General features: G+C 47.6%; 1 protein-coding gene across 1 annotated transcript in view; it reads right to left on the bottom strand.

Annotated features, from left to right (window-relative positions):
• PLXNC1 (plexin C1) overlaps positions 1-20,613 on the bottom strand; it is a 154,851-nt gene that overhangs the window by 14,643 nt on the left and 119,595 nt on the right. The window contains exons 22-23 of the mRNA XM_081129087.1: positions 10,180-10,357; positions 7,523-7,626 (exon numbers count right to left, since the gene is read on the bottom strand). Of these exons, the coding sequence (XP_080985213.1) occupies positions 7,523-7,626; positions 10,180-10,357 (282 nt within the window). The remainder of the gene's footprint in view (positions 1-7,522; positions 7,627-10,179; positions 10,358-20,613) is intronic.

The following is a 20,613-nucleotide window of genomic DNA, read 5'->3' on the forward strand; positions in this document are numbered from 1 at the left end:
CTCAACTATGTAAATCTATCAAAAGCCATTGAACTGTATGCTTTAAAAAGGTGACCTTTATGGTATATAAATTATATCTCATTAGAGCTGTTAAAAAATTGCCACAGATTTAAAAGGTATATGTTTGACACATGAATGCTTTTACTCCATTGACACGCTATTGCAATGCCTGTGTGTAGCCTCTTTTGGAGGTGAGAGTTCTCACCTGAGGCTTTTTTGGGACTGGGAACCCAGAGGCAGAGGCCCCCCTCCCCCACCCCTCAAGGGAACTGGATGCTCAGATGCAGAGGCGGCCTCCATCCTTGGGAGAAGCAAACTGCTCAGAGGGGCTGCTCCACAAAAAGAGGCGGCAGATCAGGGTTACAGAAATCCTTACCTTCCTTTTGGGACTGTTGAGGGAGAATTAACCCTGACATTTCTGAATATCATAGTAGCTAAGTGCTTTCCCCTCCACCCTAAAGCTCCAAGTCTGTTTTGAATTCTAATACTCATTTGGACCTGCCCCCCCCCCCCCAAATTTGGAAAAAAGTGGAAACAGAATTTCTCTCCTGGCCTGCTACATGTTGGTTAACAGCGTGTGCAAACCTGCTTAGCAAGCACAAAGGATTCAGGCCTAATCTCCTCCAGGTTGCACCCCCAGAGGCAGGAACACAGTGGGGGGGCCAGCCAGGAGAGGCCCCAGAGCACAGTTGTCCAGACAGCTGTGTCCAGGCAGCCATTACCGTTAGGCCAGAGGCCTCCAGCTGCTGGTGTTCTCGACATCCTGTGGGGAGGGGGTCTGAGCAGGGGCTCGCTGGGGTCATCAGGTCCCTGTGAGGTGTCTTGAGTGAGGATTCTGCACACTTATCTTTGACTCTGCTGTTATTACCAAACATCATCTCCTTTCCCCGTGAATCCTTCATTGTTTTCTGGCTGATTTTTCAATTTTCCTCCCTATCTGATGCAATTAAAGTAAATGCTGTGTGCAGGCACCCCTTAGCAATCCTCCAACACTGAGTTTTATGAGACTGAACACAGTTACAGAATTCCTCCCCAGGAAGACCTGGATGTGCTCTGTTTCAAAGCCAGTAAGTATCTTTTTATAAAAGTAAGCTGGTGATTCATTCTGGGTAACTGTCAAAGAATGAATCCCAAATGCATGCCGTTGAGTGTTGAGCCAATACTCTGTTACTGTCAGGCGCTTTGTTTTGCCAGGAGCGAGCACCCTTTCTCTATAATCACAAACACTGCGATGGGCCTCCGATAAGGAGCGCTGCCAAAAGTTCAAATGTCTTTTCAAGAGCTGGCAACGACCCACTGCTGGCGCTGTGCTCGGGCAGCGAGAGCGCAGACGCAGCTCGTACCGAGGAGATTTCACTCTGAAATTATCTCCTGAGAGCAAGTGTAAAAGCATTTTATTAGGGATGAGTTGTGCGTGTGAGCACGGATGTGTGTGAGTGTATTTCCAACTTTCACAGCTGCCCTAGGGCGGGGCGGGGCATTTCCCCCCATGTGACACTTCAACGCCATTATAAAGACAGAAAACTAGTTTTTTTTACTTAACAGGTGTTGGGGGGGCGGGGCAAGTGTTCATTTTGTATTTTGCACGAATCAGTGGCTACCTAGTCAAGGACAGAAATGCTTTTTTGAAAAGGGCCACAGAATCCAAAGTGTTAAGAATATAATGCTGTTTGTTCCGTCTGAAGAGCTCCAAATGCTTTCCTAAAAGTGACTCATTAATCCTCCTGTATCCTGTGAGGCAGGGAGCATCCTCTGGGCTCCTACTTTAGGAATGAAAACCAAATTAAATCAAAGAAAGATTAATGTCACTGGATGGGTCTGAGGCAGGAATGTTCCTCCAGCCCAGAGCAGAACTGGTCCACATGGCAATTTCAAATTAAATTCCTCCCAGTTCTGCGGTGCCCCAGGATTCGATGTGACATCAAGGCCATGCACGTTCCGTGAGGGCTGGCCCACGTCGGAACGCTGCAGAGATGGCTGTACACTTCCCCTCGGAACTGGGAGAAATGAGCCCATGTCAATGATTTAAAGCAACGTGAAATAAACAGAAGCCATGTATCCAACCATTTGCAAGTGAAGGTGAGATTTTTTTTATGCTAAAACACTATCTTTATGGCATAAGTTGAAGATAATTCCGTAAAAATGGATTTTCTAGAAATATAAGGTTGAACTTATATTTAATCTTATGAAACTGCCATTTTTATAGGTAAATATGGTCAAATATTGACAATTTCATACAGTTTAGCCTAAAAGGAAAGCTGAAGTTTCAGCCTAAAATGTTACGGAAAATTATGAATAAAAATATTTATATTTAGTCTGTAATATGGTCTGAAATATTATACTTTTCCCTTAAGTAAAAAAATCTGAAAACAATAATTGATATAAATCACCATGTGAGACCTTGCTGGTATCTCTCATCCTAAAACAGCATTATGTGAAAATAATTCCATTCAACTAGCGTTGTCCCCGAAGCCACACGTCAATACCAGTCACCCTACCTTCCTTCTTAGCTATTCTCACTGACACACCAAGGCTGGAGGCAGATGAAAAAGGAATCTTTTTCTCTCAGGGCCAGACGATGACCTTGCTCAGTCCTTCAGTGGCAGGGGGGTCGGGCTCATCAGAACATTCTCGACAGACACATCAAATCACACGCACAGTCCCCGACGGCCTGGGCAGGACTCCAAAGGATTCTCGAAAAGAGTGAGAATGCTTCCTTCTTGTGTGCTTGGCATTAGCCCTGGGCAGCCAGCAAGCTCCCTGTGAGGACTGTTAGAACCCGAGCTGGTCTTCTGGGGGCAGCTGGGCCTCCAACGCTGTGCGTGGGACCGGGAGCCTAAGCGCTCCCTGCTTTTGTCGAGCTGGCATTGTCAGCTCTGGGGTGCCTGAAAGACGCCTCCCTTCTGATAAAGGCAACCATCGTCGTCTTTGAGGAATGATGTTGAAGTGAGATTAGAAATAAGGAAGCATTTTGATAAACTCACAGATGTGAGATTCATCAGACGGTTTGAAGAGAAATTACCCTTTGAACTGACATCAGAGGAAGTAACTACCAGGATTTCTCCTCAGTCGGCCCCAGCTCTTTAGCCAGGCAGCTTCAGAGGCCAGGAGCAGGGGCTGCAAGCCTGGTTCTGAGCAAGGGTATCCCTCTGGCCCTGAGAAGTGCAAGGCCTTTCCCACCTGCTTCCAGCCTTGGGGCATCAGTGAGAAGAGCTGTGTGGCTGTGGCCAGGTTTCTTAGCCTGCCTGTGCCTCAGAACGGGGATGATGAGAGTACCTACCTCACTGGGCTATGAAGAGGACTGAGGCGTTACTATATGTATATATCTATATATCTATATATCTATATCTATATATCTATATCTATATCTAATCTATATCTATCTATATATAGATTGATAGATAGATGCGCGCCTGGAACAGTGCTCAGTATACAAGCAGCACTCTGCGCAGTGGTTAAACAAACATCTAAAGTCATTCACGCTGTAAGAAACCCTTAGAGATAGTCCAGTCCCTTGACTTAGTGTCACGGATAACACACCTCACTGGAAGGATGCAGCAGGCCCTCTGGGGCATTCCCGTGAGCTTTAAATATCACTTGAGTGACAGCTTTGGCAATAGCGGCGACCACGTCACCTGTTGTGAGGAACACTCCTCAACGACACCACGGTTAAATGTCCTTTCTGCCCCTTGGAGCCTCACAGCTGAGAATGAGGTGCGATCTGTAGAGAACGCTTCCTGCCGACAGAGCACTGTATCACGCACTTGATGCCTTTCTGCAGCCGAAGGTCACAGGCGGGACGGGGGAGGGCAAGGCCCGGGCCCCACGCGCCGCGGCCCGGAGCCCAGCGCGGTCCCCCACGGCGAGCGCGCCACGCACCGCAACCGCCAGTTACAGAAGCGCGCGGACGACTTAATTACAGGGACAAAGGTGCCTCTGGCTTAATGTGTTTGTGAAGACGTCAGCTTTACCACACCGTCTGCGCAGGACACAATGAGACTGGAGCAGAAATTCGCCCCTCTAGTCATCGGATGGAGGCCGAGGGTAATAAAAGCGCCTTCATCAGACCGCGGTTGTGCACACGGACTGGGCCCTGGCCGCCGTTACCACCGTGGAGAACGATCCTGCCAATGCCCAGGTCGGCGAGGCTGCCATCCGAAGGTGACAGAGCACTGCCGGCATTTCGGGGCTCTGGGGGCTGCCGGTACCTGGCCCATGAGAGGCTCTATTTTGGCTGTGCCCTCAGGTGCCCTCTAGAAACCTGTTCTTCAAAAAAATAGACAGCAACTCATTCAGAGGAGACCAGCTCCACTTATTTGCCCCAAGGACAGAGCGAGGCGACAAGGAGCAGGCTCACACCCCAGCAGTGGGACTGTGTTTAGGCAGGAGGAGGGACTGGCCGTCGCTGAAGATTAACTTTAAAACCTAGCTAATTTGGGCTAATTGGAGGGAGGTGATTCTGAATCACTAGAAACTGAGTTAGACACCATTTTTCAATAAAATACAGTTTTTTGCTTTCAAGCACTTACAGTGACTCAAACTAGGGCACTTTAGTAAATGAATAAGAGTGATAATTAGCATCTTGTCGCTTTGGAGGGAAATGCAAATGCTCAGAAGAAAATTTTTCTTCAACGAAAGGGCAAAAAGCAAGCGTCAGCCCAGCCCTGTCAAAATCACTCCACATTTTGAGCCTGCAAGGGGTGCTGCTAAACCGAGGATAGGTTTAGGTGGCCGGGGGTGGTGGTGGAGACATTTTTTTCTGAGCAGTCTTTGGAAAACAGGGCATTTGAGATGGTCCAGGCATAGAGCCCACAGGCCCGATGACCCGTTTCCTTCAAGCTCTCTGTGGATTTTTGCCTTACGGCTTAGCTTTTTAAACATAAGGAGAATCCTTTAAGCCCTTGTGTCCTAGTCTTGCCATTTATTACCACCATGTGGTGACGCTAGGGTAGGAGGCCAATAAATCATTTGGACGGGAAGTGACTACAGGCCGGATTAATTTCATTATCGCCCCTAAGCAGATAGGTGTCTAGCACACTGACGTCTCCAGCAAAGACTGATGTTCTCTCCCCCGACAGCCTTCCCCTCGCCTTGCAGACAGCTGGGGTGGATCCTCCCTTTCCCTGCCAAGTGGCTTGGCCTGTCTTTCCTTAATGGTGCTGAGTGGCCACACCTCCTTCCTATGGGGCCACCCCATGCCACGGGGTTGCCAGGGGACACTGAGAAGCCTGACCAGGGTGCCCAGCTCTCCTCGCACAGCTGAGCAAGGCAAGCACATCAGTCAGAAGCACCAAACGAGGGCTGTGCTCCTCCCAAACCTGCTGAGGCAGGTCGGCCACCTGGCCGCGAGCAGAGGAGATGGCTGCAGGCCTGCAACCTGAACTTCAAACTGACCCCCTAACAAGCTCCTCTAAGCACTGCAGCGTTTAGCATCCTGCTCCCCAGGAGACTCCCTCTGGGGGGTGGGCCTCCCTGTGGCCCGCCAACAGGAACGCATTCCCTGGGGGCTTCTGGAATCTCCAAAGGGAAGACCAGCTACTCTTGGCATGTTGATTCCGAGGTTGGAAGGTCCAAGCTGCCCGAGGGTGAGCACGGGAGCCAGCGGCTAATCCACGGCTTTTTCTGCTGGGAGCGCTCCCCCAAAGGCTTCAGGGGCAGCACCCTCCCGCTGCCACCCACAGCAGCTGCTTCCAAACTGGGCGTGAAACCCGCTCAGCCAAAGCACCCGCGGGTGAGGTGTCTGTTCCTGGCTGTTGTCCAGAAAGCTGTGCTTAAGGATCACTCTCGGCTTCCTCCTGGCTGAGGGGAGCCAGGCAGGGGCCGAAGGCCTTCTGGGTGCAGACACCTCTCCCTGGGACTTTCAGCCACAAAAGAAGGAGGCGCCCCCACCCCCCGGTTGCCTGGAGAGCTGCTCCTCCTGGCTTCTGCATCTCTGGGAGAGCACCCCCATCTTCCCCGAGTGCGTCCCGACCGGCCTCACCCCAGCCTCACTCCCACCCACAAGGCTTGTGGTGTCTACCTCCTGCCGCCTGTGAATCCATCCACTGTGTCCACCTCCAGAGCCCCTGTGTCATTCCTGGTCAGCATCATCTCTCACCCGAAATTTCCCCATTTCCAGGTTTGCATCCCTTACATCCACGCTCTGCACACAGCCAGTCATTTTCTCAAACAAATCTTGCTTAAGGTTCTCTAGTGGCTCCCCACTACTCTTGGGATAAGATTCGACCTTCTAGAGAAGCTGACTGGGCCTGCATGCCGTGCACCTCCCATTCTCCCCCCCTCCCCCACTTCTCTGCCTTCCTCCCTGGAGAAGCTGCCCTGTGAACTGGTTAAGCCACAGACCCGAGAGCCCAACTATCAGGGTCAAAATCTTGACTCTGGCACTGTAACTATTAGTAAACCTCCTTCAGCCTCACTGTACCAATCTATAAAGTGGGTTAATAACAATACCAACTCATAGAATTGCTATTAGAATGAGCTGAAATAAGGAGAAATGGCAATGTCAGCATGTGGCACAGAGTAAGGGCTCCATAAAGGTTGGCTATTACTATCTCCAATGCCATCCCTGCCCCTCTCAAGTTTTAGCCAGTCTAAAAGCATTTTTGTGGGTGCTCTCCCATCCCTGCTAGGTGTGCTGGCACCCCACCCCGGCCTGCTTAAGTTCAGGTCTCGGCTTAGTCATAGCTTCCTCCAGGGAGCCTTCCCAGATGCTCTGAGCCACAGCACTATTCCACCAGAAGGTGTTGCCTCATTACGTGTGTCCTCTCCCCTTCTCTGTACCCTCCCCCAGGCTGTAGGACCTGTGAGGTCAGGGACCTGGTCTCTGTTCCTCTTGTAAGCATCTCTGCTCTTAGCACATAGTAGGTATTCTACAAAGATTTGGATAATGTTGCTGAATGACTCTCATTATCCCAGTGTGTTCAGGAAGCCTCCCCTCTCTTGTTCTGTGCAGGCTTCTCTAGTACTCAGATCTCTAAGCGGTCCATGTGCCCCTCACCGACATGGACATTCGCCCGGCATGTGGGGCAGGGGCCAAAGGGGGTACTGCTGAGTATCACAAACAGGAAACGGAGCTTCTTCAGAAAAAAGGAACTTGCTCAAAAGGCTCCACTGTCTATCGTGAACACTGGGGAGCGGTGAGGCTTAGGACTCTTGTCAAGCTAAATGACAACTCCTCCGGGGCCTTGCTGAGGAACATGCTTTGAGAGGCCAGAGAATCTCGTAAAGGTGTCTCACCCAGATGGCAGGATGGAGGGCGATCAGCTCACATGAAAATCAATGCTTTGGAGAGGGGAACCCAGAGGACCCAGGAGACCACAAGAGGCAGGAATTCACAGGCTCTTCCACATGAGCAACTGAGCAAAACTTCTGCCCCAGAGGAAAAAAGGTCTTCAAACTATTCCAGAAAGTGGCTGGGAGTCCTATCATTTTTATAAAGAATTTACAAGGTACCAGAGATGACCTAATCCAGTCAGGACTGGCGATGAGGAAGGGGACGCAGGGGGCTAAGCCTTATTCTTACCTCGTAGTGGCCGATGGTATTTAGCTTGGTGATTCCATCTTCAAGAATCACGGAGGAACTGTCAATATCCAGAAGTTCTTTCTGTCGTGTGCCCACCTGAAGCTCTGGAGAAAAGCAAAAAAGAGCGTTTTGTTCGCTTTTAAAATGACAACGAGAAATTTTAAATGCTGCCCTGTCACTTTTGCAAATATTATTTATAAACAGGTTAAACTTAAATAAAGTGGCAAATATTTGTTTGAATGTTTAGAGTTATATCAGCCAGACCGGGAGCAAGGGTTTTGTTTTTGTTTTATGGTTAGGGCTTGGCTTCTAGGGCGACTTTTCCCCGAAGCTTTTCCTCTGAGGCTTAGCCTGGAAGTGAGGCCAAATGAAGACCGAGGAATGCCTCCTGAGAGGGACTAGCTCTTCAGAAAACTCCCAAAGCTAATCTGCACGCTCACACGCATGTGTCTGTGTGCACAAGCAGGCACTATCTTCTGTAGGTCACTGGGTGGGGGCGCTCGTGGGCTAATATCCCAAAACACAGGGCTCAAACTCCTTCACAGAGGCTGCCAGCTTGTGCCCTAGGCTCAGAACGTAGCCCACAGATGTGTTTTTTCTCTTTTTGTGAAACTGTACCATGTTTTACTTATTATTTTAATGTCAATTCAGCACCAACATTTAATGATCAGGATGTTGCACATAAAAATTTGGATTTATGCTTTCTCTTTTAAAAAACGGGACCTTGCCCTGGCCAAGTTTTCTCAGTGGTTAGAGCACCAGCCCGTGACCAAAGGGTCACAGGTTTGATTCCCAGTCAAGGGCACATACCTCAGATGAAGGCTCAATCTCCAGCCCGGTCCAGGCGGTTGGGGCGCCTGCAGGAGGCAACTAATCAATGTTTCTCTCTCACATCGGTATTTCTCTCTCTCTTCCCACCCCTTCCTCCCTCCTCTCCACTCTCTCTAAAAAAGTCAATGGAAAAAAATATCTTCTGGTGAGGATTTAAATAAATAAAATAATAAAATAAAATAAAATAAATAAAATAAATAAAGTAAAATAATAAAATAAAATAAAATAAAATAAATAAATAAAATAAAAACCAAAAAAAACCCGGGACCATCTGGCAACACGGACCACACAGGTCCGCCATCAGCTACAGCAAAGTGGCACCGCCTTTCAGATGGCATGTCTTTTCCCAGCTAAGTCGGGCCCTGTCATTTCCTGTTGACCCAGGCAGGCCCACGCATGAGTCTGTAAGCCTCTACGTAAGGGGTCTGAGCACAGTTGCTTCTGGTATCAGATTTCAATACAGTTTGGTGGCTGGTTTCTCAGGCTTTGCTTAGTGTTCTGGGGCCAGCTGTGAGGCAGTCTGGAAGATCAGCAGCTCACGGGAACCCGACTGGCTGGTGTCTGTGTCCCGTTACACATCACACTACAACGTGTAGCTCCGAGTTGGCTTGTCCTGCTCCCAGCCTTCCTGTGTTAGGAGGCCAGGAGCTCCTGATGCGCACAGAGCCGGGATGGTGGGAGGACTCTACCAACTCGGCAGTGGAAGGACTGAGGCCACTGGGCTGCTTTTCCTGTGCCTCTCTCTGTATGTCCATCTCCTCTGCCACTCATTTGCGAGGCAGGCTCAGCGCAAGGAAGCTGATGGCCTGGGCCACGTCATGCTTTCCCGGCTGGGGCTGCCCTTTGACCGTGCATCTAACCAATGAGCTAAATCGGTCTTCAAGTGCCCAACAACCCATCCAACACCAGCAAACAGAGGGAGGCAGAGGAGTGTCTTCACGACTCTGCTTCCTTTCCAGCTAGGTCATGTAGTTGCCACATGTTTACCTGGCTTCATTCATTCAAATTTGCCAGACCCTGTCCCCAGGCCTCTCTCAGGGGCCTGTCAGCAGGAGGTCTGACCAGGAGGGCGGGGTGGGATGATTTTAATTGCTTGCTTAGTCGAGGCTACAACTGCACATGGAGGGGAGATGAACCTGTTATGTTGTCTGTCACTGCTGTGATTTTACTCTTCTTTCCTGTCCCATTATCTGCCATAAAATCCCATGACAGTCCCCCGCGAGGGCTGCGTGCAGCTCAACTTTAAAATGTTGATGAACATTTGAGTGAAGCGGAGCCCTGTCAGCTCGCTCACGCATATGCTCTCCTTTGCAGTACAGCAATAGAGCCTGAAAATGAATTCGCAGCAGATGCTGCTTCGTGTTGGGGAAGACGGAGGATATGCTTAATGCAGGATGAGATTAGCAGAGAGGAAAATGACCTTTCTAGGGTGTTGGAGTTAACACCCGAGTCTGAGCCACCCACTAACGACACGCTCGTATCACAACAAACAAATCAAACGCTCATAGGGAGGGCACGGGGTTCACACCTTGTACTTCCTGATGCAAGGTGACTCCTCCATCTCAAGGGTAGCAATCTCGTGAATCTGATTTACAAACCTAATATTTAAAAACCCAGCATTTTTGAAGGATTACGCTTCCTAGGGACAACCAGGATGATCTTGGGAGAAAACGCAGTCTCGGGGCCCCTAGAAGTGCCCTCTGGGAACAACAGGCCAAATAAGCTTCGCCAGATGGACGCTTCCATGCTGGGGGGAGGGGGGGGCAGGGGGCTAGCAGGGGTGCTCAGCAGGGGTCTAGGACAAAACAGCTCCCGCATCGCCTTACCGAGACAAATTTCATTCAGCTGAAGTCCATAAGGAGAGCCATTTTTGCTGAGGAATGCTTGGAAAATCTTTTCTTTGGCTTGGCCTATAGTATCACAATCAAGAACATTGACTGGAATATTCCGACAGACATCTGCACTGTCGTTTTCCGGGATTTTTTCAAAGACGACGTTTAATGCCTGCAAGAATATAAACAAGTTTTCAAGTCGATTAGATCACTGCAATCTGAAAGGCATTCATAAAAGACACGAACCTTGGCGAACCCTACCAATACCTCCGACGGCACCTTAGCAACCACGGGACTGTATTATACTTTAATCTTTTTTCCATAATCCATTCTTTTCAGGGATAATGGGAAGGAAAACAAAGTACAAACTCTCATTATAGAGCAAGTATTGAGTAAATATATCTGAGAGTTAACTATATATACTCATAAATAGTCGAAAAATGGTGATTTCTGATTTCATCCTGGGGGGAGAAAAAAAAACTTGGAAAGTTTCCACAGTCGATGAGGGCAGACTGGTGATTATCTCTTTTATTAACAGGACCAGAGTCCCAGGAGTGAAGTTCCAGGTAGCGGGAAGGCTTACGAGGTCCCTGCATTGCCCAGGCGGAAGAGGTCACTTTTTTTTAAGAGGTTACTTTTCCATATGCGGCATTAATTATGGTAACATCCATCTCCCCCTCCAGACTGTTTCCCGAGCCCTCATTAAAACACCTAGATCCCCACGCTGTACCATTATCCTGGCATTAATTACTTTACATTTCGGGGTCATTACTTAACGTTTTGTCAGTTAACATTCCCCCAGTGCAGGGAGACTCAGAATCAGATGAACGGGGGAGGTACAGCCCCTGTGAATGTGTGAAAATACCCAACTAGGAAATGTTTCAAAGGGCAAGTTCAGCTTTACTTTGTCCAGACAAAGAGCACATGGACACATCTGAAATAACAAAGTTTACTTACTACGGTCTTTGGGGGAACTGAGTCATAGACTGGACATGCTAAACGTATTTTATAATTAGCATAGCATACAGCTTAGGGTCTAAGGCCCTAAGCATGGGGTCCGAGGCCCTGGGTTCGGTGTGAAATGCACACTTCCTTACCGTTTTTGAGCCTGGCTGTGATGAGAAATGTGAAATGATTAACCACTGAAAATGCTCAAAAAAATGAAAGCACTAATGATGTGGAGAATGGGGGTCCTTAGGGCTAACAACTTTAAAGTGTGTATAATAACAGTACCTGTCTTGTAGCCTTGTTATGGAAATTAAATGAGATACTACATGTCAAAGGCCTGACACGGGGCCAGGCTGCTGGGAAGGGCTAGATGATAATAATAACAGCAATAAGTTATTTTATAGAAATATTGCAATTACTATTATTATTGTTAATATTGACGTTTGGAAACAGAGACCCAGCTGGCATTGAGCAGACAGGACTCTGGCCATAGCTCATTATCTGTCAGAGGAAGGAGGGTGCTGCCAACGAGCAAAATAGGCAGAACGTCTGCTCCGGGGTCAGACTCCTGGGCTCAATCCCAGCCCGCCACTGGCCAGCTGTGCAACCTCTCTGCAGCTGCTTTGTCACCTGCAAAGGGGCAATAACAACAGTAACTGCCTCCCTGGGTTCCTGTGATGATGAACTGAATTAACCACGTAGCACTTAGAACAGTGTCTGGCTCAGGAGTGCTTGGGATGATACGATTTATGGATCAATGACAGAGAAAAGGGGCTTCTGAACTCGGGAGGCTGTCAGGGGTGTGTCTTCCCTTTACTGCCTTTAAATCTTGCCCCTACAATCCTGTTTCCAATTATGCAACAGGACACTTTGGTCCAGTCCTAAGCAAATGATCAAAACTCTGAATCAGCGGAATCTGAACTCTGAGGTTAAGGGGTGAGCTCAGTCTGGCCTGTGTGAGTTCCTTTCCCCCTGGAACAGCGTTGTTCCCATGCCTGCTCTCAGAGCACATCTGTGTATGGGCCAGTCATGCACGGGGAGGGTATGCAGAAGGACTGTCTGCAAGGAACCAACATGGCAAAGCCTCATGACAGAGTCTGCTCCCTCACTTCCCTTTTTTAGCAACATTCACTGAGCTCTCTGGGGCCATACAACTTGCCAAGTGCATTTCAAGGCATACTTTTTAAAATCTTCTCAATATTCTGGGGAAGATGGTTGTATAATTATTACCCCCATTTTAGAATGAGGAAACTGAGGCACTGAGGGGCCAGGTAACTTGTGCAAGAGACACAGCTCCTAAGTGGCAGAGCCAGGAGTTGGTGCCATGAACCACTCAGCGACGGGTCCCTCCTCCCACCAGCCTCCTCCCTCACTCTCCTGGGCCCGCCTGCAAACCTCCAGGAGCCCTGTGTTAGAGGAGGCTCTAAGTGGAGTCCTAAGCTAGACCCCAGCACTACTGGAGAGTTTTACACCGCTTTATAGGCAATGAATGTTCTTAAAAACATAACTAAAAGTAGTCTATAGGTTCTGGAGGGGGCGGGAGGGTAAATGCGAGTCCTGCCTGCTAAGGTCTGAGCAGACTTGCCCGTGGCTCCCAATATTTCCCTACCCGTTGGCCTCCTCAGTGGGTGGTGGCGGCGAAGCTGTTTCACAGGCTCCCAGGATAAAAGTGAATAGAAAGCACCTTTAATCAGAACTCCAGCAATCCCAGCCTGTTGAACAGTTTCATAGGTATTTGTGAAACAACACTGTGACTACCTAAAGGGCACTATTGTCTTTAACAAAAACACCGCTTTATAGGCAATGAATGTTCTTAAAAACATAACCAAAAGGGAAAAAAAGCTTAACTGGATGTAAAATAATGTAAACCTGCCGTTGCGTCCACAGTGAGATGCGGGGAAAATGACAGTTTATAGAGTCCACAGGGAATTCTGAGAGTAAATTCAGACATGAATTGATTTGTGTTCATTTTTTACACTGTTAACACATATACTCAGCAGCAGTCTCCTAAAGCAGTCACCCCGCCCCGCGCCGAGAGCTCAGGCGCAGGGCCTCTGCTCCCGGTGCCAACTCTCCTGCTCCCCTCCGAGACCCCTGGAACCAGAGTCTCCCCTGTGCCCTCCTCCCTGCTAGGGGCTGGGTGTAGGCGAGACCTTAAGAGAGTCCTTGTTCTTGGAGAATCATCTAACTCACACTTTATTTGAGAAATAAGGCATCACCTGTGAAGTAACATTGAGCCACCAGGTGCATCTCTGTCACCCTCAGGAACTGGTCACAAAGGATCTGCAGGGAGGTCAGGCAGCCTCTTCTCTGCCTGCTCCTTCCCAGCTGTGGAGCAGGGGTGAGTCATCTAACATCTCTGAGCCTCAAAATTCTCCTTGTTCCTATCTCAAAGGAGTGACAGGACTACTAAATAATAACGATAACAAATTAAGGGGTGCTTCCTGAGTGCCAAGCGCCTTTGGAAATTATGTGTATTTGTATATGTAAACTCATCTCAGAAACAACCCTATGACACACACTCTATCATGATTCCCATTTTACAGGTGAGAAACTGAGGCACAGGGAGGTTAAGTAAATTGCACAAGGTCACCCACCAAGAAAATGGTGAAGCAGGCCATGTATCTCTGTCCTCAAACACTTGGTGATCCTGTCTTTCACAATATGAAAATGTTTTGTAAACTAAGCATGGTCCAAATCTATGGGATGGTGATTAATTTTTAATGTCCACAAAAGGCTAACGTGCTCTGAAAGTATACTTGTCTCTTCACCAGAAATCTAGCCCTCTATTAAGAAAAACCTCTCTAGCCCTCCCTATTTCCCTGGCATGAATGTGTTAGCAAGGCCTTGGGCAACAGATATGGTTGGCTGTCCCATCAGCAGCCATCTCTCCTCCTCCTTTGCTCACTGAAGCCAGGTGTTTACAGCACTGGGCACAGGCCAGGTCAGACTGGTGGCAACTCCCTTCTCTTTCACCAGGGGCTAGTCACGTAACCCAGTCCTGGCCAGGGAGACAAAACAGAAGGGGAGAGCAGTGCTCAGAGCTGCGTTAGCTATTTTGTGACTAGGAGGCAAGGCCTAAAGGAGCACAGAGAGGGTAACTCAGGGCCCTGACGCTGCTGAGTGGACAGACCAGCCTTGGGGCTACTGACCTCCAGACTTTCTGCTCTAAGATGAAATTCCATGTTCTTACTATTTCAGGCACCATTAGTGAGATCTGCTCTTACTTGCAGCTGAATACGCCCAACCTGACTGAGCTCGCCCTGTTGGTGCTGTGGTAGATAAATCCATTCACTGACACTCATCTACTTTGCATCTGTTGTGTGCAGGGCACTATAGATGATACAAAGGAGAGCCTGGCACTGAGCCTGCCTGGGTAGTATTTGAAAACTGGTAGAACTACTGTGGGATACACACAACAAATTCTAATATCAGGTAAAAAATACTAGGTATAGATTGTTTTAGAGGTTCAGGGAGACATTACCTCTAGCTTGAAGGAGGGATTTCAAAGGGAGAAAAATCAAGGAAGGCCGCATGGAGGAAGAAACATTGGCATTGTGTCCGGAAAGAAGCTGCATGTGCAGCAATACGTGAGGAAGCCTCTGAACCATGGAGACACTTGGCTTCAATTCTAATTAGACTGGTGAGCAGCAAGTTTCACTCTTTTACTCAGGCTACTCAGTCAGGAGGCCTAGAAAAGAATCACAATTCCTTTGGGTGGAATAGAGGGTGGAGGACTTGAAGAACCCTGTTCGCATTTCCAAAACCACCGCCTGCCATCTGAGAGAGAAGCCTTGTACTATTTACAGAAAGAAAAGGTGAAGAAGAGAGCACATCTTCTCTTCTAATAAGGTTTTAGGTTTCTACTAATAATAGCCAGCAGGACTGAACACTTACCATATACTGGGAATTGTCTCAAATGCTTTGCTAATTTATTTAATCTTCACAACAGCTCTATGAAGCGGGCACTGTTATTAGCTTCAACTAACAGTTGAAGAAACTGGGGCAGAGAGGTTTAGAAATGTGTCCAAGGTTGCACAGCTGGTGATGGTCATAACTAGAGTATGTCCATACTCTTAACTTTGAAGCCAAGAAGTCAATAAACATCTGAAGGGCCGTCCCAATCTGCCTGAGGTTCTCAGAAAGTGCTATCAGAGCAGACAGGTTGGACATGAGCAGCCTGGCAGAGGCGGCTTCGCCTCTTTACCTTGGCTTGGCACGAACCCGCTCCATCTGGAGCACCCACAGGCGTTTTTGCGGAGCTCATGTCTGCCCAGAATAAAGATGACCTTCCCCAGCCTCTGCTGCTGCTGGCTCTGGCCATGTGATAAAGTTCTGGTCAATGAGATGAAGTGGGTGTGCTCTGTGGCAGCCTCTGGGAAACTTGCTTAAAAGACGGCTGGTGACAATCTGTCCCCTTTTCTATAGCCCGGCTTATGTCCTGCTGGCTGGAACGTAGAAGGACGCTGGGGGTGAGCAAGTACCTTAGACCATGAGGTGACCTGAGGACAGTAGAGAGAAGGAGCCTGGGTCTGCAAGGACGTCCCAGAGTAGAGGCGCCCACCAGTGTTGGACAGCTCACCCCAGAACTTCATGGGGAAGAACAATAAATGTCTGTTGCTTAAGCCACAGGTATCTTGGGTCTCTGTTTCTTGCAGCAGAACCACATCCTAATGGATTCAGGATCATGCCTCTTACAAATAAGGGTTATTACAAGGGTGAGGCTATTTGGAAGATGTGTGGCCCAGAACCCAGAGAAGGGCCAGACTGGAAGGGCCCTTTCGCAGCGTGTCACAAACCAGCCCCTTTAGGCAGCAACTAGTTCAGGTTTATTATTGTGGTCTCCTATTCACATCTGTCCAGTGAGATGTCATCTGCCATGGGTTGTAAATGCCCAGATGTGAGGTATGTGTAACATTTTGAATAGTAACATAAGCTTTTAATTACAATGGATTCAGCTAACCAACTCGCTGCATCCCCCGTCACCAATAAATAACCAGCCAAAAATGGTGTGGAAATACTTTCTGCTTAGCAGACCTTCGAGTTAACAAGAAAAGCAGCTCAGACAAGAAAAACTATTAAGTAATAAGCACCTACTCTGTGCCAGCAGCACAGCTAGACATCTTACGCATTATTTTCTGATCTCATAACAAACATACAGGGTTAGGTTTTATGGCCACCTGCTTATAGATGAGGAAATAGGCTCAGAAAGGCTGAGTGACTTGCCAGGGAGTAAAGAGGCTGAGCCCACATTCACACCCAAGGTCACACTCCAAACTTCACCTCTTCTGCACTAACCACACAGCACTTGGTCATACAGCCACACTGCTGAATCGCCAGTGGCTTTACCCAGTGGCCCTTCACACAACTTGATGGTTTCAGATACTAAGGTAGAAAAATTAGGCCACAGGTGGCTGGGAGGGGGAATCGGAAGCGGGGGAAGAGGCGCCCCACTTTTTTTTACACGTTGCCCACTTTCGGGGGAAAGGCGGATCCAGCTGCCTCATCTACTCCTCAACCATATTCTCGGCTAAGGCCAGGGACGCTGCTCCGTCCTTTCTGGAATACCTCATAATACCTAGACAGTAATTTTAAAACAATTTGTTACAAACCAGCAACTTTATCATAAAAGGTCTTAGGCCAATAATTACTTTCATTAAACAAAACCTATAAAATGTTTTTCTAATTTCATTTCAGAGCCAACTAAAGGTCATGACGAAAAGTCTGGTTTTTATATAAGACTGAAAGAGAAAGAGAAAAGGGGGGGGAGAGGCAGTAAGCCACTTCCAGAAGTTTAGCAGAAGCAGCATGAATTCAGAGCTAAAAGTACAAAACCTCTGATCTGAGGTTTTTCTCAGGCTGGAGTTGGCAGCCCTGGGACATCTGGCCAGATGCCCCTTCAGCGCTGTTCTTGCCTGCTGACCTCCCCTCTCTACCCTCCCTTCCCTGTCTCCACCAAAGATGGAGAACTCCAAGCTTCCTGGATCAAGGTACTTTGCCCAACAGAATGAGGGAGGAAGGCCTTTTCCATTTTGAAGGAAACAATTTAAGTTAATGAAGAGATTTCCTCAAATTTCAATTTCTCACACCAATTTTTTCTGTACCTGCTAGCATATGCTCACACTTGTTCATGCTAGAATCAAGCAAGAATCTGTCTGATTTAGCCCGAAATGATTGATTTCAGCATTTTAGATTTAATATGAGTTTTTCACAGTTTTTTGGTTTTTGGCGAAGTTTGAGTTTCAGATTTATGGAGAGTGACGAGGCAGTTCTATTGCTGTGTCCCTAGGAGGAGAGGAAAGAGGCCCAAGCTCTTGGGGTTGATGGAAAGGTGGAGTCCAGTTCTCCTACTCTATTATATCAAGCTCTAGATTAGAGCTGGCAAACTTTCTGTAAAAAGCTAGATAGTAAATATTTAAGATTTTGCAGCTGGTATCCTCTCTGTTACAACTACTCAACTCTGCAGTTGTAGCACGAACAGTCATAGACAATAGTAAATAAAGGGACATGGCTGTGTTCCAATAAAACTTTATTTACAACAACAAACAGCAGGGCCATGTTTGGCACATAGGTTGTTGTTTGCGGATCCCCTGCTCTAGGTACTAGTAACTTCAAATGGAATGCTGAATTTGACAATGCAAGAAAAGACAATTCTAAAAAACGCCTTTATCTCCGCCACAATTTGCTATAAATATAAAAGTTACCATTCTCTGAGGGGCACAAGTGTAAATAAGGATGCTTAACAATGAAATAATAGAGTCACATCTGAGCCATAAAGAAGAAAATTAAATACTTTTGTATTTAGGTAACTAAATTATTTTCTAATTCCATGATTATGGGTTGTGAGAAGGGGATGAGAGGAAAGTCATTTGAGGCACTCATTTAACATTAATTTTTTACTTTCCACTGCTTATCATCAGCTAGGGAATGACTTACCTAAAATGATTATAAAAAATGGTTTCACTTCTTTGGTCAGGAAGCTCAGAACAGTAACTGTAAAGCTAGTAATGGTTTCAGTATTATTGCAAGTCATAATGGAAATGATTTGCACTATGGTGGAGAGAAAAAGGGGGGAAAAGCTCAAGAATTGTTAATTAACTTCACTGTTTCTCCACAAATGCTAGGGGTATTAAAAACAAGATTGCCGAAGTGCAAACATCAGGATTTAATGAACAATGGGATGTAACTGAAGTAAGAGAGAATGACTTAATCGGGACAGTGGGTTGTTTAATCGTGGGGATAACGAATCTCCTGAAAGGACAAACTAAATGGGACACAAGGAGCTGGGGAGCGGTGGGGACAGCCACCGTGCCAACAGAAGCACGGGGATGAGAAATTCTTGCTAGAGATACTGAGGGCTCCGCTCTATGTGACATATTTTATTAAACACGATTATCCCAGAGATGGTAACTACGAGGCGAAAAAAGACAGACTGGTGGGGGCGGGCATCAACCTTGAATAAATCGTGGTTGGGGCATTAAGATTTCTGCAGGCATGTATCTGTGCCTTTTCAAGAATTTCTAATAATCTTAAAGACCTGCTCATAGATGTGAGAATGAGGGCAATGATCTGTGTGCTGGCACACGTTGCCCGGGCTGTGAAGATGCTATCTCTCAGATGCTGCGACTGGCAGGCTCATTTCCTGGGTTTAAGGGTTCAAAAAAACATTTCTCGCCTAACTTTGATTACAAGTCACTCTTCTCTTGCTAATTCAGCACACTTGCTACGAGTTATTGGGTTTTCTCATCTCTTCCTGAAAGTGAGTAAATGTCCTTTCTCCCCCTGGTACACTTTCCCGGGACTGAAGACCGAAATCCTCAAGCCTCCGCGCCTCCGAAGCTTCGGGCGAGGGCCCTGCAGCCGCCCCCTCCCCGCAGGGCTCGCTCAGGGCCCGGTTCTCCAGCTACAAAAGCAACGTGCCCAGCTCTGCAGAGGAGCGAAAACCAGAGGGAGAGGGTTCATTCCTCTTCTAGCTGTCACACCCGAGTCCCGGGGGAGTAGAGGAGGACAGTCCTGCGGTTCACAGACCTCGGGGGCCCGCGTTCGGAGGATGGTTGGCAACGCTGGGCGCTCTGCCCCGCTGCGCCCCAGCCCCAGCGCCGTGGGAGGGGGTGGTTTCTGAAGGCGCCAGATGAAGGGAGACCAGGGGCCTTTTCTTACATTTGAGCAAAAACAGAGGCATTTTCCTCTCGGGATGCAGGGAATAAAGAAGGACTTCTCAGAGCCCATTTGTTAGAATAACAATTTCATGTAGGAGAAGTGGCAGGGTGTCTTTGTGTTCTAGAAAACACCCCACGCCTCAGGGAGAACACATCCTAATCTTAGAGGTGTGAGCCCTCCTTTTTAGGTTGCTATATGAGGTGCTGTGTTTCTGAGCATTTAGCCAAACAGGAGTTGGGGGGCCTTTTTTTTTAAACGTGTCCCTGCCATGGCACCAGGCTGTCACTGCAAGTTGTCACGGGGCTGCTCTGGATTTTTGACTTTTCTTCCTTGAAAGAATTTATACACATACTCACTCCAGTTTGTTCAGCACACCTTGGCTTTCAATTACTTAAACCACCTCAGGCAAATTTAGAAAATCAAGACTTCAAACCACTGGGTGTACATGTCAAGGAGGGGGAATTAAAGTGAGAGCGAGGGGGAGGAGGGAGTAGAGAGATGTGAGGGTTAAAGCTGTGGAACTTGCCTGAAAGGAAATGAAAACCTTTAAATTTTTTATATTGACCTTCTGCTAACATTTTGTCACACAAGCATAGACTGGATCACGTGCCTTCTCCGGAGCTTCTAGTACAATCATCCGCCATGAAAGAGAGGCTGGGACAGAGCCAATAAAAGGCATTAAAGTTCACTGTCAAAGGCAAGGCCCCCAGAAAGAAGTGGCCCACCCCCTTTCCAGTCTCAACTCTAGACATCTGATGGCAAATCCAAATTTGAAAAGGAAGATTTATGTGGACATCTAAAATCATAATTTTCCATTAGTCTTTCTCCCAGGGGTGAGAAAGGAAAAAAGAACCCAAGAGTCAACATGAATTTCTTCAACATCAGGAAACACTTTGATGATGAGTTGAGTGTTAACAAATCATAAGCACATGGTTTTAATTGACTGTGAAATAAATAATGTTTCAAAATGAAAGGGAAAAGTGTTCAGATGTAAAGCATTAAAAGGGACTCAAACCTCAAAAGCCGCTTCAGGCATTTGACTTCCCCCCACTCCCAATCCCATCTTCTCCTTTCCCTCTCCTTCCTGTTGGGGTTCACGTTTTCATGAAAGTAAATTACTGCTGGATTCCCTGACCTATATTCACTTGCAAGTATTTCTCTTTGGGAACCTGTGGGGCTTCTAAAATGTTTCAAAGTAAAAGCACAAACATCTTCTGGTTTAGGACCAAGGCCCTGGGTTTGAAGACAAACTCAGGATCAGCGGAAGCAGAGACAACAGGCCCAGATACAAAGCTCATCTTTTGATCTCCAAGATGCCAG

This window comes from Miniopterus schreibersii, assembly GCF_964146895.1.
Source record: "Miniopterus schreibersii genome assembly, chromosome: 2".
Lineage (NCBI taxonomy): Eukaryota > Metazoa > Chordata > Mammalia > Chiroptera > Miniopteridae > Miniopterus > Miniopterus schreibersii.